Here is a 17,642-nt window from a genome sequence, read left to right as displayed (position 1 = left end):
ACTTGAAATCGGTCACCCATCCAATGCCTGACCGTGCCAGTTGTTGCTTAACCTCAGTGATCAGTTACGATCACTGAAGCCCACTCGTCTACGGGCGCTTATATATTTTTTACTCATATTCTGTACAGAGTGGATCACAAAACCAGAGTAACTGGATCGAAAAGATTTCTTTTTTTATATGACTTTTTTAACATAATAATAATATATTCAGTAACTCATTTCTCCAAAAGTCACTGCCACTAGAACTGACTGATCGTACAGTCACCAAAAGATATATAATTATATATGCTACCCTAGCACAAACAGTTTGATTCTAAGACTCATGGGTGGGAGATTAATTAATCAATTAATTTTTTTATCGATACATACACTCACGTGTAAAGAAACAGTTCCATTTACAAAATGCAGACACCAAATGGCCTCAATTTTTTTAACATTTAATATTTTTAATATCAAAATAATTATGTTTTTTGTTCGTATTATTCTAATGCGCCATAAAATGTACTTAACTATTGCAGAAGGCGTCATTAAGTTAGTTTTTTCCGTTTAGAAGTAGGTAATTTGGTAAATTTCTCAATGGAACTTTTTCATTGCCCGTGAGTGTATAAATATTTAGCATAAATCTGTTGAGTATTTTTCAGTATATCCTGAAATTAAAGCGATTCTGCTGGGTATACGTATACCTTTTTTGCTGACCGTACTCGGAAAGAAATCGAAAGTTACGGTTTCTCACTTTAGACCAGTTTTTCATAATAATTGACTCAAAATTCGTCTAATTTAATTCCGCACAGATCTATATAAAGACAGACGTATTTAACTTGTAAATTCCGTGATTAAGTTTATGTTACACTTTTTTTTTTGTATCTGCTACCCACTACTTATTAATAATACCTGTAGCTTTTTTAATACATTATTGTTATATATGCATATGTTACAGCTAATGTTAGGTGCGGTGATGATAAACTTAAGATTAAATTCAAATTCAAATTCAAATTCAAATTCATACCATTTATTCACACTAATTCACAAACATACACAATACAATACAAAACATAAACATTAAATTTGTACTGGACTAACTACCTACATACATGACATGAACACAGTTAATAAATAGGAACATTATCAAAATAGAAGTACACATAATTATTTTTCACAATTAACCTAAGAGTAACATACGCCGTAACATAATTTTTTTCATTATCCTTCTATGTATCTAGTAATCGAAATAACAATCTTTTTTTTGTGAAGTTACATGAGTACCTAAACTAAAATTTTCATATTTTGTATCCTGAAAATTTCAAGTGGACATTTACTGTAAATGTGACGATAATGTTCTATCACGTTAGTGCAAATGTACTGCGAAAACCGAGTGACTTATCAGTCCCCATTGACTAATGACTACCCTTTCGGGTATTATAGTTGTGAGCATAATAATATGTACCTATGTACTCAACTACGAATAACATAGGTACTCAATCATGTCTATTCTTTGATTAAAAGTCGACCGATGAGGGTTCCTATAAATGCAAAAAAAACTAGCAAAATTTATAGTTTGACACTGTGCTACCACAAAAATCTTTAAACATTGTTTAAAAAGTGTTTAGAACTAAATTTGACAGATTTTTATGCGTTTTTAAGCGCTAAACAACTAATAAAAACCGTCTATTTTTTTTCTGGTAAGCCTTACAGTGTTTAAAATATAATTTTCGCCTTCAGAATAGCTACGAATATGTACTTAGTGCTATTAAACGATTTTTTATTGACCTGATTAAAGACGGACATCACTGTCTTGTAATGTTGCATAAACCTGTGATACGGAGAAAGTGTCTCAGCTGGGACCGGAAATAGAAATATTATGGCGGCGAACATTTAAAATAATCGCGTATTAATTCACATTTTGAAAGGGACCAGTTACGTGTTACGTAACATACAAAAATCACAAATGCCGCTTATGACATTTTGTCTGGGAAATGCGATATGATTTTTTGTGTGGAGTAAAATTGACGGCCGACTGGTGGTTAGTGACCCTGACTGCTATGCTGAAGGTCCTGGGTTCGATTCCTGGCTGGGGCAGATATTTGTTTCAAAATAGATCAGAAGTACTCGGGTCTTGGGTGTTGATATTTATATTTAATATATATCTATCTATGTATTTGTGTAAATATATCAGCTGTCCGATACCCATATTACAGATTCTCCCTAGCTTGGGGTCGGATGGCTGTGTTTAAGATGTCCCCACATATTATTATAATTATAATTGTGGCTAGTTTTTTATTGTAAGATCGATGGTTCCGGGTTTGATACCCAGCTGAGGCAAATATTGAGGATTTTGAGTCCTGTACCCTTAGCACGAACATTTCATCGTTTCCGTATTTCATTACTACACGTTAACTTTGAACGTATTGAAATGGCAGCATAAGCCTTCGTCGTGTGCCGGTCGTTACAACGTTACCAGAGTTAAAATAAGGTTGTACCACACTGAGATTGTTAAGTTCAAAACCTTCATAATAATTTCAAAGTAAGCAGCGATTCCTTATAAACGCACTTTAACAATTGTCTATGGATGATAACTATGATTTGAACGCACATCCTAACTTTTTTTTTTTGACATTTGTCATCCGTCATCTGTCAAATTATCAATCTATTGACACTGACAGGTCGGCTTTCATAATTATTTGTTAAATTTATTTATTGTTTTATTGAATTCAACGCAGTGATATTTGCCTACGGATACCAACGCCAAGGCCCACGGATGGAGAGGTCGCCAGTGGTGCCTTAATAAGTGGAAGGAACTAGCCAAGCTCAATAGCGAAGGGACGGGACAAGGAGTGATAAGCAAAGGAGAAAATTAAACATGAAACATAACATTAAACATAAAAGGTTGTCATGACAGATTATCCCCTCGTCTCTCAATGATTTCCTAATACCTAGGTACTCTTTAAAAAGCATTACCTTGAGATAAAGCATCGGCAGTACTCATGTTTCTTTGAAATAGTTAGTAGTTATATTCTTATTCTTAATGATGCAATTATCATTTGTTTTGCAGGTATGGAGTGATTATAAGAATAATACAAAGAGAAAATGCTCCAAAATTGCCTAAGGGGGCACAGTGAATGGTTGATGGTTCAGCCCTAAAATGGATATGTCAGATTGAAAGCTGCCGGTGATTGCTATATAATTGATGTGATGAGATATAGAATAAGCATGGAACATGTGCCTGGTACGAGGAGCCAGCCCAATCCAGCTATACCAGCGTATCCTGTACCCAGCATCACGGACCAGGCCACCGCCTGCAAGTGCACCCCCGTGAAGGCATAAATTATAAGTGTGCATTTTGATTGCTCGGTGAAGAATACATTTAGGAGAAAAGATAAATCATACATTTTGTTATACTATGCTGATGTTTGCAAATGTTACATGATACTACCTACTAAGATAAATATGTTTTTTTTGTAAAATAAAGAATAAAAAACTGTTAAACAGAATGTAGATATTTTATTTATTTTGTGGTAATTTCATTTATCCAGAACTTTATACCCATTAGTAAGTGGGCCCAGAAAGATGATGATTTATCATTAATTAAGTCTATTAATCCTGCCTACCAAGAGACTTATTACCTTTAGTTAGGTTAAGTGCCAATTTCTCCGTAGTCGCTTTGAGCATAACCAGGGAGTAGTGGTTGATTTTTGACACATCTTTCGTGAATTTTATATGGATATGACTTATAATTAATAAATCAATCCCTGTCAGTTAGATAACCGACTATAGAGAAATTGGCACTAAAGTTTATAGTCAATAACTAACTGTCCTTAACTATTCTAGAGAGGGTACAGTTCAAACACATCTAGACAGTAGCAATAATGGTATTTATTAATACAATTACACATAACTACAGTTAGGTACATTAGAATTTTACGAATTATAGCTTACAAAGCAAAACGTGAGTAAGTATAGGTGTTTGTGTACTGTGTTGCTACTTCTTACTGCTATTGGTGCCATGGATGCCATGGATCTCATCCGTCACGATGGATTCTCGGCAATTCCAGTCTAGTAGGTATTCATCACGAGCTTCAATCACCACGTCATCACGGTCAGACGCCAAAATCGAGGGCCACGTAATGCAACATACGGCACGCTGTACTTAATAGATTTTGCACACTGAACAGTTGTATAATGGTCTTGCTCCAAACAGCGCCATCGATTTTCAATCACACACATCACAACCCTACATTTCCCATGAATTTTTGTAAATTTTGCCTCTGGGCTACCCTCCTCATCTACGTCTCTTGCTGCGTGTAATAAATACTAGTTTAGTTTAGTAGGGTATCTACGTGGTCGTAGCATATTGGTAATGAATAAAAAATACGAAAACCAAAAGAAATAAATGCTCTAACTTCCATTTTAAATAGTTGTCACTGAATAATTTGCAGTGAGAAAATCTTCGAGTAAACTCACGATACGATATGTCAAAATCAAATTCATGCTACCATTTCCTATACAAACCGCAAAATACTTCACGTTACCATACACGTTACTACACGACGAAAAGTTCCTGCTGCCGATTTTAGTTCTGCTACTGCCCGCCAGGGGCGCTGTTCATATTTCCCTACAAAATTCATCGTGTCAGATTTACTTCACGTCCTCGACGAAAGTTCGTGCTAAGGGCTCAGAATGGGCCAAGAAGCTCTACAGTGCTCTTGTATGAACTGTGACTCTCTTATCTTGAAACATAATATATACGGCATTCATTTACCTTTTATGCCAAGTAAGAATGAATGCATAAATAAATAAATACCTAATAAATATATAAATAAATAATGCAGAATGCCAATGGCATGACAGCTCTCCAAAACTTTGTATTTCGACAAGAAATAGTGGCCACTATTCCCTCCTGAGACGTTTATTAACGTAGCAATAGAATAAAGTTGTATCTTTTTCAGTTATGACTGAGTATTTGTATTTAAAATTTTATTGTTATTTAAGACCTAATTTTACCAATCTAATTAAGTGGAACTTTTACAGCTCATTTGAGAAAAAGATACAACTTAGGTTTAGTTATCTATATTGAATAAAATTTAAGGACCCTAGTTATGTTGTGATCTAAATGGAAAATAAAGGTTTCGCATTGTGAATTAAACACGAGCCCTCTGAACCTGCGTAACACTTGTCATATTATGCCAAGTAGGGTAACGTAACGTACCTTGGGACGCTTGTACCTCGGGACATTGATTGTATTTTAAAAACCGGCTAAATAAACACATTAAAATTCTACCCTAGGCATAGTATTTTACTCGCTTGGCAAAACTAGTGAGTCTCATGATCATACCAGCATCGAGTGTGTGGTGAAGACAATATGAAGTTTTTTGGAGTCAAAAGTAGCTTTTGTATAGTTTTTTGTGTTGCTTTATCTCATTGAGGCATGCTCAAAATAAAGACATGGATGTCACCTATAACTTTTCAGTTATTTAATTTTATGATATGGCAATTATCTGAAAGATTCCTATTAATTAAAAATAAAGATATTTAAATTTTGGTTAAATATGGCTTTTTTGTACCTTGGGACACGATTAAATTTGTACCTTGGGACACTGTTTCCTATGGCTTTGTACTATGGAAAATGCAAACATCTAAATAATGCCTTATATCTCTGTTCTTATTAGTGCCAGAGTGAAACTAGACAGAAGAGAGATGCAGTAAATCAATAAGAACAGAGATATAAGGCGTTATTTAGAAGTTTGCATTTTCCATAGTACAAAGCTATGGGAAACAGTGTCCCAAGGTACAAACGTGTAACGTACCTTGGGACAAAACAAGCATTTTTACTTTTATCTTAATTTAATAAAATGTGGCCACACTAAAGCTTTAGCACAAATACTAGTGATAATAGATTATATATCCTACCGAATAAAGAAAATTTCACATTAATATCTTAGTTGTACGCTGCGATAGTTTCATTCAAAGTTGGGGTAGTCGAAAATGTCCCTAGGTACGTTACGTTACCCTATTATATAGCCAACATGTCTGCCGTTGAAATACTACGTAGAGTAATCTCATTGGCTATTGCATCACCCATTCACAAAACGCTGTGTACCTACTCGTTGTCAGCGGCAGTGTAAACAGTCTGTTAGTATTGATCAAATAACACGGCTTTACTCAAACAGTTATTCTGATTGTGACAAACGAGTTTGCACTTACGAGTATAGATAGGTTATTCGATAGACAGTCCACTGGGATTTGTATGAGACATTGACAAGCGACAGACGATTGACGAACAGGCAAACACACGGGACGCCCTCCTGCCCGCTGGACTGACGACCTTAGGCGGGTAGCCGGTAGTAGTTGGACGTGGAAGGCCGAGGACCGAGTGTTGTGGCGCTCCTTGGGAGAGGCCTTTGTCCAGCAGTGGATGATTATTGGCTGATGATAATGATGATTGACAAGCTATCAGTAACGTTTTTTTGAAACTAATAAAACGCATGGTATGATTTCAAAATTATATTGGATCGCACTACAAAATGGAGCTTTCTGTACATTGAGATATTTACATTATTATCTTTTGCCCTTAAAACTTGTAGCAAATGTTTATAAAGCAAATGGATTTATACATTCATGCTCAGATATTATATTTTTTTTTTTTTTTTACATTCTTTATCGAAAATTTATTCATAATAATAATTAAATTGTTAGAATAGGTACTTATTATTGAAGATTATAAACTCAATTTCACAGATAATTATTATAGATAGATAATTCTGTAAAGGTACACTACATTAAATCCATGGTCTAAAACTGTAATTGAATCCGATTTAATACTGTGTATGTATTTTTATTATATTTATATATTGTATGTATGTTATATAATATATATGTATTATTAAGTAATATAGTATGTACCTCTATTTAAGTATATTTGTAATATTTTAGTTAGTGTGTAGTATATATACATATTAAATAATCTATATTCCTTTTTAACATGTTCACTGCACCCAATCTTAATCTCTGTTTCCGCTTTTGACCGCCTTTTGTACCCTAATTAAGTTACATTTTGTTAATTTTGTTAGGTATTCTGTTTTGGTGTACAAATAAAGTGTATTCTATCTATCTGTATTGTTCACAAACACAGAAATTAAAAAAGGAAATTCACAACATAGACGGTACAATTGGCGGCCTTACAACTAAGAGTAACTTTAAATAAAAAAATGATTCAGATTCAATTTATAAATGACGTGAAATTTTGATATCGCGCGCCGTCCACATTTAGCATATAAAAGTCATAACGTTTTCGATCACGAAATGTCGATTCGATTCGATGTTTAATCGAATGATATGTATTCGTCTGCACTCGTGTCTAGAGAAAGGACTTTTATGGGCCGATGTGACTAGGAAGTCAAGTTGCTTCCTAATTGGCATTAATTAACTTAGTTTTGCTCAATCCTAACTTCCTAATCCTAATGCTAACTTGCTAACTATATTTATTATAAATGAGAAAGTAACTGTGTTTGTCTGTCTGTCTGTTACTCTTTCACACCAAAAGTACTGAACGGATTTGAATGAAATTTGGTATACATATGGCCGAGACCCTAAGAAAATACATAGCGAAGCGAAGCTCGCGGGAACAGCTAGTTTTAAAATATTCACGGAATCTGAGGATATAGAATCGTTTAAGCATTGGGTTTTGATTTCATTCAAAGAGACACAAACATGAGGTAGGTACTTTTCTGAGCACTTTTGTGAACGAATCTATTCCTTTTTAGGGTTCCGTAGCCAAAATGGCAAAAACGGAACCCTTATAGTTTCGTCATGTCCGTCTGTCCGTCTGTCCGTCTGTCCGTCTGTCCGTCTGTCACAGCCGATTTACTCGGAAACTATAAGTACTACAGTGATGAAATTTGATGGGAATATGTGTGAACCGCTACAAAAATATGACACTAAATAGTAAAAAAAAGAATTGGGGGTGGGGCCCCCCATACATGTAACTGAGGGATGAATTTTTTTTTTTCGATGTACATACCCGTGTGGGGTATCAATGGAAAGGTCTTTTAAAATGATATAAAGTTTTCTAAAAAACATTTTTCTTAAAGTGAACGGTTTTTGAGATATCAGCTCTCAAAGTCGTAAAAAGTATGTCCCCCCCCCTCTATTTTTATAACTACGGGGTATAAAATTCAAAAAAAAATAGAGGTGATGCATGCTAATTAACTCTTTCAACGATTTTTGGTTTGATCAAAGTATCTCTTATAGTTTTTGAGATAGGTTGATTTAACTACGGAACCCTTTGTGCGCGAGCCCGACTCGCACTTGGCCGGTTTTTTTAAAACATTTTGCTTTATATAATTGGCGAAACTAAATAACCAATTCTTTAGTGACAGATAAACATTATACATCCCAATCAAAATAGGTTTTTCAAAATTACTTACATTCGCTCCATTTTTTAAGCCATAATAATATAACCATAACTAAAGCAGGTAGCTATAAATAATAATGTCTTTAAAAAGGAAATAAATTGTCCAATGCGATGTGTAGAGAAAATAAATTAAGAGAAAAGTTGATAAACGGTCTATTACAAGAAAAAACTATGCTAAAGTAGGTTTGTCTCTAGAAAAGCGTCGGAAAACGCTTATTAGTCTAGTAACCCATATATTTTGAAAAGAAAATAAACTATTAAATTTATATAACTCACTTCCATCCAAAGGTTGTCTGGTAGAAATTGCTATAAACAATAAGGCCGCCTTTTTGTACTGTTGTTATTTTTAAGTTTTATTTGGTATTGTTTCTGTTTTTTTGGTGCAAATAAAGAGGATTGTATTGTATTGTATTGTATTAAATAAAATGCTTGAAAAGGAGTATTGTTGACCAAAAGGAGATGATTCTGAATGAGACTATCAAAGCAAGAATGTGCCGATGTGATGAGAGAATGTCATTTATATTTTTTTTATTAATCATTGCAGTGATGTTACAAAAGCTTTTGTACCTGATGTTACAAAAGAATTCCCATAAAACCAATAATTTTGCTTCGACTGTGGGTAAACGGAGACATTTTAACTAAAATATTAGACTTAATATTTAATACTAAACTGTAAGTAAACTTCCCTAGATATCTATGTATTTATTTTGTAGGCAGCAGTCTAGCTTCATCGTGCGAAATCAAAAGTGCTTAGTGAGGCCCATCTACACTGTAAACAATAAGCAAAATGACACTTATAATTTTATTGTACACCATATTCACTTTCATTCGACATGTGTAGAGCAGACTTTTACACGTACATGACAATAGCTCGTTTTACAAGACGAAAGTTCATACAGAAAGTAAAATGCTAGTTAGTAATTGCATAGTTAGATCAATTATTCGTAACTATATTATGCAATTTGGGAAAAAAGTTATTGTATGTTTAGTGAGAATTTCCGTTTTTGTCTGAGCCTACGAATTAGCGTATATTTTGAATATCTACACCGATTTGGATGAAATTTGTCGTATCTCACTAAAGGTAACTCAATTAATGATAAATCTAATCCACTAAGAAATATGAAATAGAGCCAACAATATACACAAACGAAGAAACAATGTGAAACGAATAATTATCAACTTTTAAGCGTTATAAATGATGGAAGGTTATAAAAACAAAAAAATCTTTTCAAGGAAACGAACCTCTAAGACTGACTTGACAGGTTGACATCTGAGTGGCTGTTTCACCAGTGACAAACCCTAGCTACAGCTGTTGTGTTTGTCACCAACACGGTAAGTACACTTGCGAGCAATGAAAAAGTTCCACTCACACCGACACCAAATGGCCCCAATTTTATAAAATATATTATTTTTACGTTTTTAGTTGATAATCTTCTGATGTGCTGTTAGTACTTCAATATTGCAGCGGCGTCATTAAGCTAGCCTTTTGGGAGTAGTTTAGTGCTATGTCACATGTTTAATTTATTTGTTATTATGATTGCTATGGCTTAATTTTAAGATATAAGTATTTCATTTCAATAAAAATTCTTTACTCATCAAGCGTTCTTTTTTAAAAATCTACAAAAAGAAATATGTATCAATGGACATTGGACAACTAGCAATATACAATATTCAGTAATCAAACTTACCAAATACTGTCTTAACTTAACAAATCATTACTTACAAAAAATATTAGTTGAAAAGTAGTAATTTAGTTAATACTTGAATAGGACTAGCAATATCTAGTAAATCAAAGTTACCGAATACTGCCTTAACTTTTCAAATCATAATTTCCGATACATTCTTGGAAGCCGACAATCAAGAAGATTCCTGTTATGTCATTACTAAGGACTAATTCAGTTAGAAAAAGTATCAAATTAAAGGGAAAATAAAATTATTAATCAGCAAATCTACAAAACGACGGACCACTTTAAAACACCGCACCAATTATTCATGAAACTTACACTTGCGTAATTTAGAAATCTAGCCATACATATTAATTCGTGTGAAACGGCCATTCAGACTGTGCCATCAATGATGAGAGTTAACCAATGGACTCAAGTCCTTCCGATACTTGAAATACTTGTATGAGCAAGCTCCCGGTTGTAATGTAGAGTTATGCGAGTAGTAGACAGGCCAATGGGATTTTTTATAGATAAGATTCTATGCAGTGTCCAATATGGGTAATTAAGTATTAGGCACATCCCTATTAAAATCTAATGTAGGTACACTTGTTTACAATAAATATTTTGATTTTAAAGATGAAGAAACATTTATTTGACATACAGACAGCAACAACAAAATTAAAACAATACAAAACTACAACTAAAGATACAAACTATAATACATTATTTTATTTGTGAACTTACTGTGGTGGAGGACTTAAATAGAAATAGAATCTAGATGCGACACCATAGTGATTTAATGGGGGGTCTAGAAAATAAAACCTAAGGATATACAAAAAATATAGGTATACCTATAAATAACTTTGTATTTCTGACAGTTAGTAGGTATATCGTGGAATGAACATAAAAAATTCAAACATAATTATTAAGAACATACTCCTATATTGGGAGTTAAAATCTTATAAGAACTGAATTGCTTGCGTGGAGAAGAGATTTATATGATGCTTTTTAGAGGACTATGTCTAGATTGTTCATAAGACATTAAATTTACAGGAACAATCTGTAATTTTCTATTTAGACCAAATTATGTCTATTCGAATGTGCATAAGTTTTCTATTCTTTCCTTTTTTTTATTCTTTTTTGTACACCTTATTACCTATTTTTCCTGTACCTCCTGCGGGTTGACTGGCAGAAAATGCTTTTAGCATTAAGTCCACCCGTTGTACTTTTATTTGTAATATTTGTACAATAAAGTGTTAAATAAATAAATAATAGAATGATCCTTCAGGATACAAAATAATATATAACGTACTTACTTATACGTGGTATATTATTATTTATATATTTGATACTTTATTGCACAAATATGAAATTATGATATTATCTATCAGCGTTACATCTAACAAGTTTACAGATAATTTTGTGTACTAGTATCTAAGGCTAAATAAAAGAAGTTCTTTATAGTTTCAGGAATGCTCTTTAATTTTTCTGACTTCAGTAAGCAATTTAATTCCACAAGTCTTTTTATAAAGTCAAGCTATCACTTGCAAATATGACATTATTATATTATCAATTAACAACTTGCACTGAAAAATATATGTGTATTAAAATTTTGAAATATTTTATTTATTATTTTAATCACACCCATTGCCAAAACTAAGTCATGCTCTCACCAACCACTTCAAAAAATTGAAATCGAGCACCCAAACCCATCCAAATTAGCAACTCATTAATTATAATTTCCAAAACACATAATGAGCGTATTATACAAGTCTTACATGCAGCCGCCTCTACCAGTTTCTAGCTCCACAGACGCCGCTTGCGCTTCCCCATACATTTCGGTGAGTGTGCCGGCAGTGGGGGTGCGCAGAATAAAACCGCTATGTCTCTTTTACAAGATCACATTTCACTAACCACTTCCATAGGACTAGGTCTTAGAAAAAAAAAGGAACCATGAAGTCCTTTGTCATATTACTTGTGTGCGTCGCGGTCGCTTCTTGCAAGCCCGCAGGTGGTGAAGACGACGTCCTAGGTTCGGTGGTTGGTGTTGTCAAGAGCTGTGGGGAGAAGGATGTCTCCTTGTGTCTGAAGGTGTGTTGTGACAAAGTGTCTTTGCAGTGCTAAGTGATCAAATATTCAAACCTTCTTATAACCTTACCAGGAATCAACAGTCATTATCAAAGTAAAATTTAACCAGATCACACCATCGAATTAGATCTAACTAAAGCATACTTCCAAATGCAAATGAAAGCAAATCATCGAGGTATACCTAACTAATCACATCCCCTTTAATTCACAGGAGAGAGCGCTAAAATACGTGGACAACTTCAACGCAGCTAGGGAAGTGAACGTGGTTGATGGCATCACCCTGGTTGGCACTGGGTCATCCCGCTCCGCCAGGTCCTTCGAGCCTCTTGCTGACGAGCCCATTGCTAGGGAAAGCCAGGTCGAGAACCGCCTCATCGATGGAGTCGCTGACTTCTTGGAGAACCATGTCATCCAGCTACGCATGCCTAAGAGCACTGTTGAGGACGTCAAGCGATCCCTTGAGGAAGGTAAGTCTTTGAACAAACACACTTTTTTCTCTTTTCAAGTCTTTAATACAAATATCAGATTCAAGATTCAGTATTTGTTTTAGAAGTTGCATTTAAACAAAACATTTTTTTGAGTCTTCAATACAAAGGTTAGATTCAGTATTTGTATTAATAACCGAAGTAACGATTAAGTAATATGATGGCTGCTGTCCATAAGTGGTAGCTAATTATGAAGTAATATGTTACGATTTGGTTTGCATTTCTATGGCTCATTAACGCGTATTAGATCCATATCGGTTTGTTAATTTAAACGTAGACGAAAATTATTCTGAATCTTCATATGTGCATAGTTAACACTATATTAGACAGTCTTAATGTCCAAAGAAGGGTAGAATTTACTTGAACAGCACTGTATGAAACAGTGGCAAGTGTTCATTTAAAAAACACTTTATGGTAAATTTTATTGTACAATTTACGTAGTCGTTTCATGGTTTTTAATTTTAAAGCCCAGTTAAATTTTAACGTTGTTATACTTTAGTCCAATACATATAGTATCTGGTTCAATTCCTGGCTGGGGCAAATATTTGAAATCGAGTCGTGGGTGTTAATACATATACATGATAAAATTAGATAGGTAGGTATCTAATATGTATTGCTGTATCTACGTAGGTAATAAGGTACATTAGCTTACCAATATCTATATTACACATTATATTATACCTATATTAACTCTCAAATAAGCCGTGAAATTACGTTTTCTATCCGTTGAATCTCCAGAACGAATCTTTCAAGTCGATCAATTTCCGAGAGTAACTATAGCACCTGAAGTTTTGATTCAGATAATAGTACGTGGATAGAAATCATCCATTCATCAGTTGAATTGTGTTTAAGAAAACGTTTTACAATCAATCATTATATCACAGCCTCAAATTCATAGATTCCGTTGTCTCATGAACTCATATCATGATCTAAATATTAAGATATAAAAAATCATATCATGTTTCGATTCTAGCGCAGCAAAAGTACTTATTTTATGTACACAGGTGTCAGTGAAAGTAGAATTTGAAATGGTAATTACTTTGTTTTGAATATTAAAATGTAGCTACTCTCGTAGCCCAATTTAAAACACTAATGCTGCTAAATTACAGCGATCTAAAAGATTATCAAATTGAATAATTGTAAGGGCAAGCGCTTTTGATAAGAAAACTCATTACATACTAAATTGTATAAGTACAAAAACGTTTTTAATTACAATATTAACATTTGATGTATACTAAAATTTGGACATACGTGTAATATCTGCAGCATCACAAACACTATTTGGATAAGATATAATGTTACAATGATTACAAAGAATAATTTAAGTTACACAGATTATCGCACATACATTGTTAGGTAATGGATTAGGCATTCTTTATTCACGGCGCTAGAACTGGTTTTGGTTAGCCACAACTTATTTGTGTGAACATGTGCTTACGAATTGTTTAGTCATTCACTTCATTTACTCAATGGGAACTATTAAAATTGTAATACTCTTTTCCATGCAAATTCCATAAGATATAACTTTTAACAAATGCAAATTTATTCTGACCCAAACTAAAAGATCCAAAATCATGGATGACGTAAAAATGTGAATGGGCTTTAAAAATTCGTAAAAATTTCACTTCGCTTTCATTTATACATATGTATATTAATTAACAGACAAATTAGCCAATGTAAATGTAAAATAGAAAGTGAACTCGAAGGAGGCAAAAAATTATACATATTAAAAACACGAAATTTGTAAGTGAGAGCGGTTGGACCTGTTCAGTTGGGCCATTTTACATTCTCCGACTGCTGATGTGGGAAAAGAGGAGAGGCGTAGGACATCCGCATAAACCTGTCCAATAACAGATACTATCTCGAGACTAGAAAATGGACAAACGCCTCTTACCAGAGTTTCTCTAACCTGTTAACAAGGCTGATTATGTGGTGGAAAGCAGACGGATGTGAGGCTAGTTTTTGCTAGGTTTCCATAGTACACCTGCTCGCTATGTAGGCCTCGGCAACTTGTTTTAAAGATCCCGTTAACATTGGCCTCTTGATATGTAATTCAATCTTTCAATCGAAAGTTTAGCTCTCGGCGAGTCCGGTCGGAATATGGCAGTAGGCTCGAGCTTTCGAATCGCTATCGATGCACTTTCTAGATTTTTCGTCCGCCTTGTTATGCAAACCACACGTAACACGGAATTTCAATGAAAGCGAGTTGGAAGGAAATCGATTTGAATTTCGGACTCGTACGGTCATTGTTTCGAATTCCATCATTTGTATTCCCAACCTCGCTCGAATAGAAACTACTCTACCTTCTACAATCTAGTTCTTGTCTAACCAGCCTTTCAATTTCCCAGGTCGTGGCAAGAAGAAGAAGCTGAAGCAGCTCCTCCCCATCCTGGGACTCCTGCAGCTGAAGATCCAGTCTCTCATCCCCCTGTTCCTTGCCATCATCGCTTTCGCCGCCATCAAGGGTCTGTTCTTGGCCAAGGCCGCCGTCATCGCATCCGGAATCCTGCTGCTGAAGAAGCTTCTGTCCAAGCATGAGCACCACGAGAGCTACGAGGTGGTGGCCCATCCTCATCACGAGGAGCACTACAGCCACGGCGGCCACGGTGGCGGCTGGGGCCGATCCGCTCAGGACGCCCAGAACTTGGCCTACAGCGCCTACGCTAACTAAATCCTCAAGATTTCTTAGCAGACCAAAAGTTCAAAACCTAAGATGTATATCCTTCGGGATCGTTTAGTCTCAATGGTTGTGTGGTTTATCCGCACTTCATTTGTTAATGGAGATTCTTAATTTATTGTTGTTAATTTAATAATTTATTTAACTTATTTTGTCTGTTGGTTTGTGCGTGCGAGTGTGTATATGTCTTTTAGCCTGATTTGTTTATTGTACACCCTCAGTTACTTCTGTACCTGTTTTTTTTGTTTTAGTTATTTTATTGTTTCATTTTTATTAATCTGGTTCAGTAGCTTTAATATTGTGCTATATTATTTTTATGTATTTACTATGTCCTTGTCTATTTCTTATCATGATAGACATCTATATCTATATTTATCTAATCTAATGTATCTTTTGTAAATATTTTTCCTATCAAATTATTTACGTATCATATTGTTTTTTGCATCTTCATTGAATTTTATAAATATGTATTGTATTATATTGTTATTTATGTATGTTTATGTACCTGTGATTTACATTTAATTGTATAGTTTTTTTTTACCAAATGTACAAACTTTGTTCTTTTGTTAAGTACATGTATTGTTGTGTTAGTTACAGTTATTAAGGCATTTACTCGTATGAAATAAACAAATAAACGTCACCAGTCATTTCTAATTTTTTGTTTTATTTTTAACGTGTAGACTCAGAAGAAATATATAAAAACAATATTTTGATTAATATAACACAAAAATATTGAAAAACATAGGTCTATACACAAATACACAAAACATAGAATAGAGTAAGTACGTAAATGAAATGTATAAAATATAAAACCATCGTTATAATTGTGTATGTGTGTGTGTGTGTTCGTGTATAATTGTGTGCGCTCAAACAGGTCATGAAGCTCTAATTTGCTTCGCCAAAATCAGGTAAAAGCATCACTTAATAGTTAATTTAACAAACACTACTTTTCATGAAGACAAGAAATCCTGATTTATTTCACATTGATAGTTATGAAAAAGCATTCAAAAATAAATGTATCAGAAAGTCGCCTATACTAAATATTAAATTAAAAAATTACAAACACACATATTATGGTGGTGGTGGTCAGATTAAATAATTATAGACATAAAGTAGGTATTTACTCCTGAGGTTAAATCTGAAAAACATTAATTTTACAGCCTCACACGCTATTTATCGCTTATACATTGCATTATCCCAGTTTTACCAACACACTTTCTAAATTAACGTCCACCTCTGCGACAAAACTACACATATCTTCTTAACCATACGCTTAGTTGTAGAAGGAAAGGCAATCACAGTACTTAGAAAAAATAAGTCCACACTAACATGTGCTTAGCTTTCTTTCGCTACAGTAACCGACACTTAGCTAGGCAAACTGTGTGGGAATATGGTCACAGAATTATAGCTCTCGTAACAATAGGTAAAGAAATTATGTGGCTCAAAGGGTGTAATCATTGCTTGTCTAGTGTCAAGGTTATGCAAGTAGAAATCATGTCTGTATTTAACTAGTATTTATTGATTTTCAAAGCTCTTGCTCAAATTACTTGATAAAAAAGTGTCCAAGTTTGCACAGTTACGGTCCTGTATGATAGTACTACAAAAGTAATATAAGAACATTTTATTGCTTTATAAGAACACACTTGCTAGCAAAGAAATAAATGTTGTAAAAATTTGAGTCCCTTGGTGTCAAGAATTTTGTAAATGGAACTTTTTCATTGCTCGTAGGTATGTGTATTATTATCTTACGTAAACCAGCAGTTTAGTCTCATGGCAGGTTCACTAGTTTCACTACACAAAGAAATGACAATGGGCGTTTTGGGACCTACGTCCAATAAAGATGAGTCATATCATACATCGTTGGATAGCTCTTTTTAAGTGAGCAAAAAAATATTATGACGACAAATCCGTATGAGTTGTCCATTTTGAAATATATTCGTCGGTAGCAAGTATTTTTCTATGGCATTGCACTCTCCTGATGACAGTTGGGGCGTAATACACGTAAACACGTTTTATTAAAATGGGAGAAATTACTTTCAAGTGGTTTTATTTGCTGAGATAATAAAGAAAAATAATAATATAATGAATGATGATTATTTGTTAAAAAAATTCAAAATGATGTCAAAAAATTACAAAAAACATTAAAATTACAGAAATAACATATAAAAACTTTCAAGGTAAGATTATTCTAATTGGACAGTAAATCAGGACTAGCGCTTCCGTTATTCATATTCTGCAAAAAATACCTTTTCAACGACGTATCACTAATTTCTATTGGTGATGGTCCCAGCTTCCATACATTGGTGCCCATCATCATTTAT

At 34.0% G+C, this 17,642-nt stretch overlaps 1 protein-coding gene and 1 long non-coding RNA gene across 2 annotated transcripts; both read left to right on the top strand.

Moving 5' to 3' along the window:
* Positions 1-2,341: 2,341 nt before the first annotated feature.
* Positions 2,342-3,488, top strand: LOC105389241. Its single transcript, XR_007267841.1, has 2 exons — positions 2,342-2,934; positions 3,050-3,488. It is a non-coding gene; the product is annotated as an uncharacterized LOC105389241 (long non-coding RNA).
* Positions 3,489-11,972: 8,484 nt separating this feature from the next.
* On the top strand, positions 11,973-15,975 carry LOC105391591. Its single transcript, XM_011563091.3, has 3 exons — positions 11,973-12,162; positions 12,371-12,626; positions 14,993-15,975. The coding sequence occupies exons 1-3, from the start codon at positions 12,025-12,027 to the stop codon at positions 15,313-15,315; spliced, it is 717 nt and encodes a 238-aa protein (XP_011561393.1). The 5' UTR covers positions 11,973-12,024; the 3' UTR covers positions 15,316-15,975.
* The last annotated feature ends 1,667 nt before the right edge of the window (positions 15,976-17,642 follow it).

This window comes from Plutella xylostella, chromosome 26 (assembly GCF_932276165.1).
Source record: "Plutella xylostella chromosome 26, ilPluXylo3.1, whole genome shotgun sequence".
Taxonomy (NCBI): domain Eukaryota; kingdom Metazoa; phylum Arthropoda; class Insecta; order Lepidoptera; family Plutellidae; genus Plutella; species Plutella xylostella.
The sequence above is the reverse complement of the archived record's forward strand: the minus strand, read 5'-3'. Positions and strand labels throughout refer to the sequence as shown.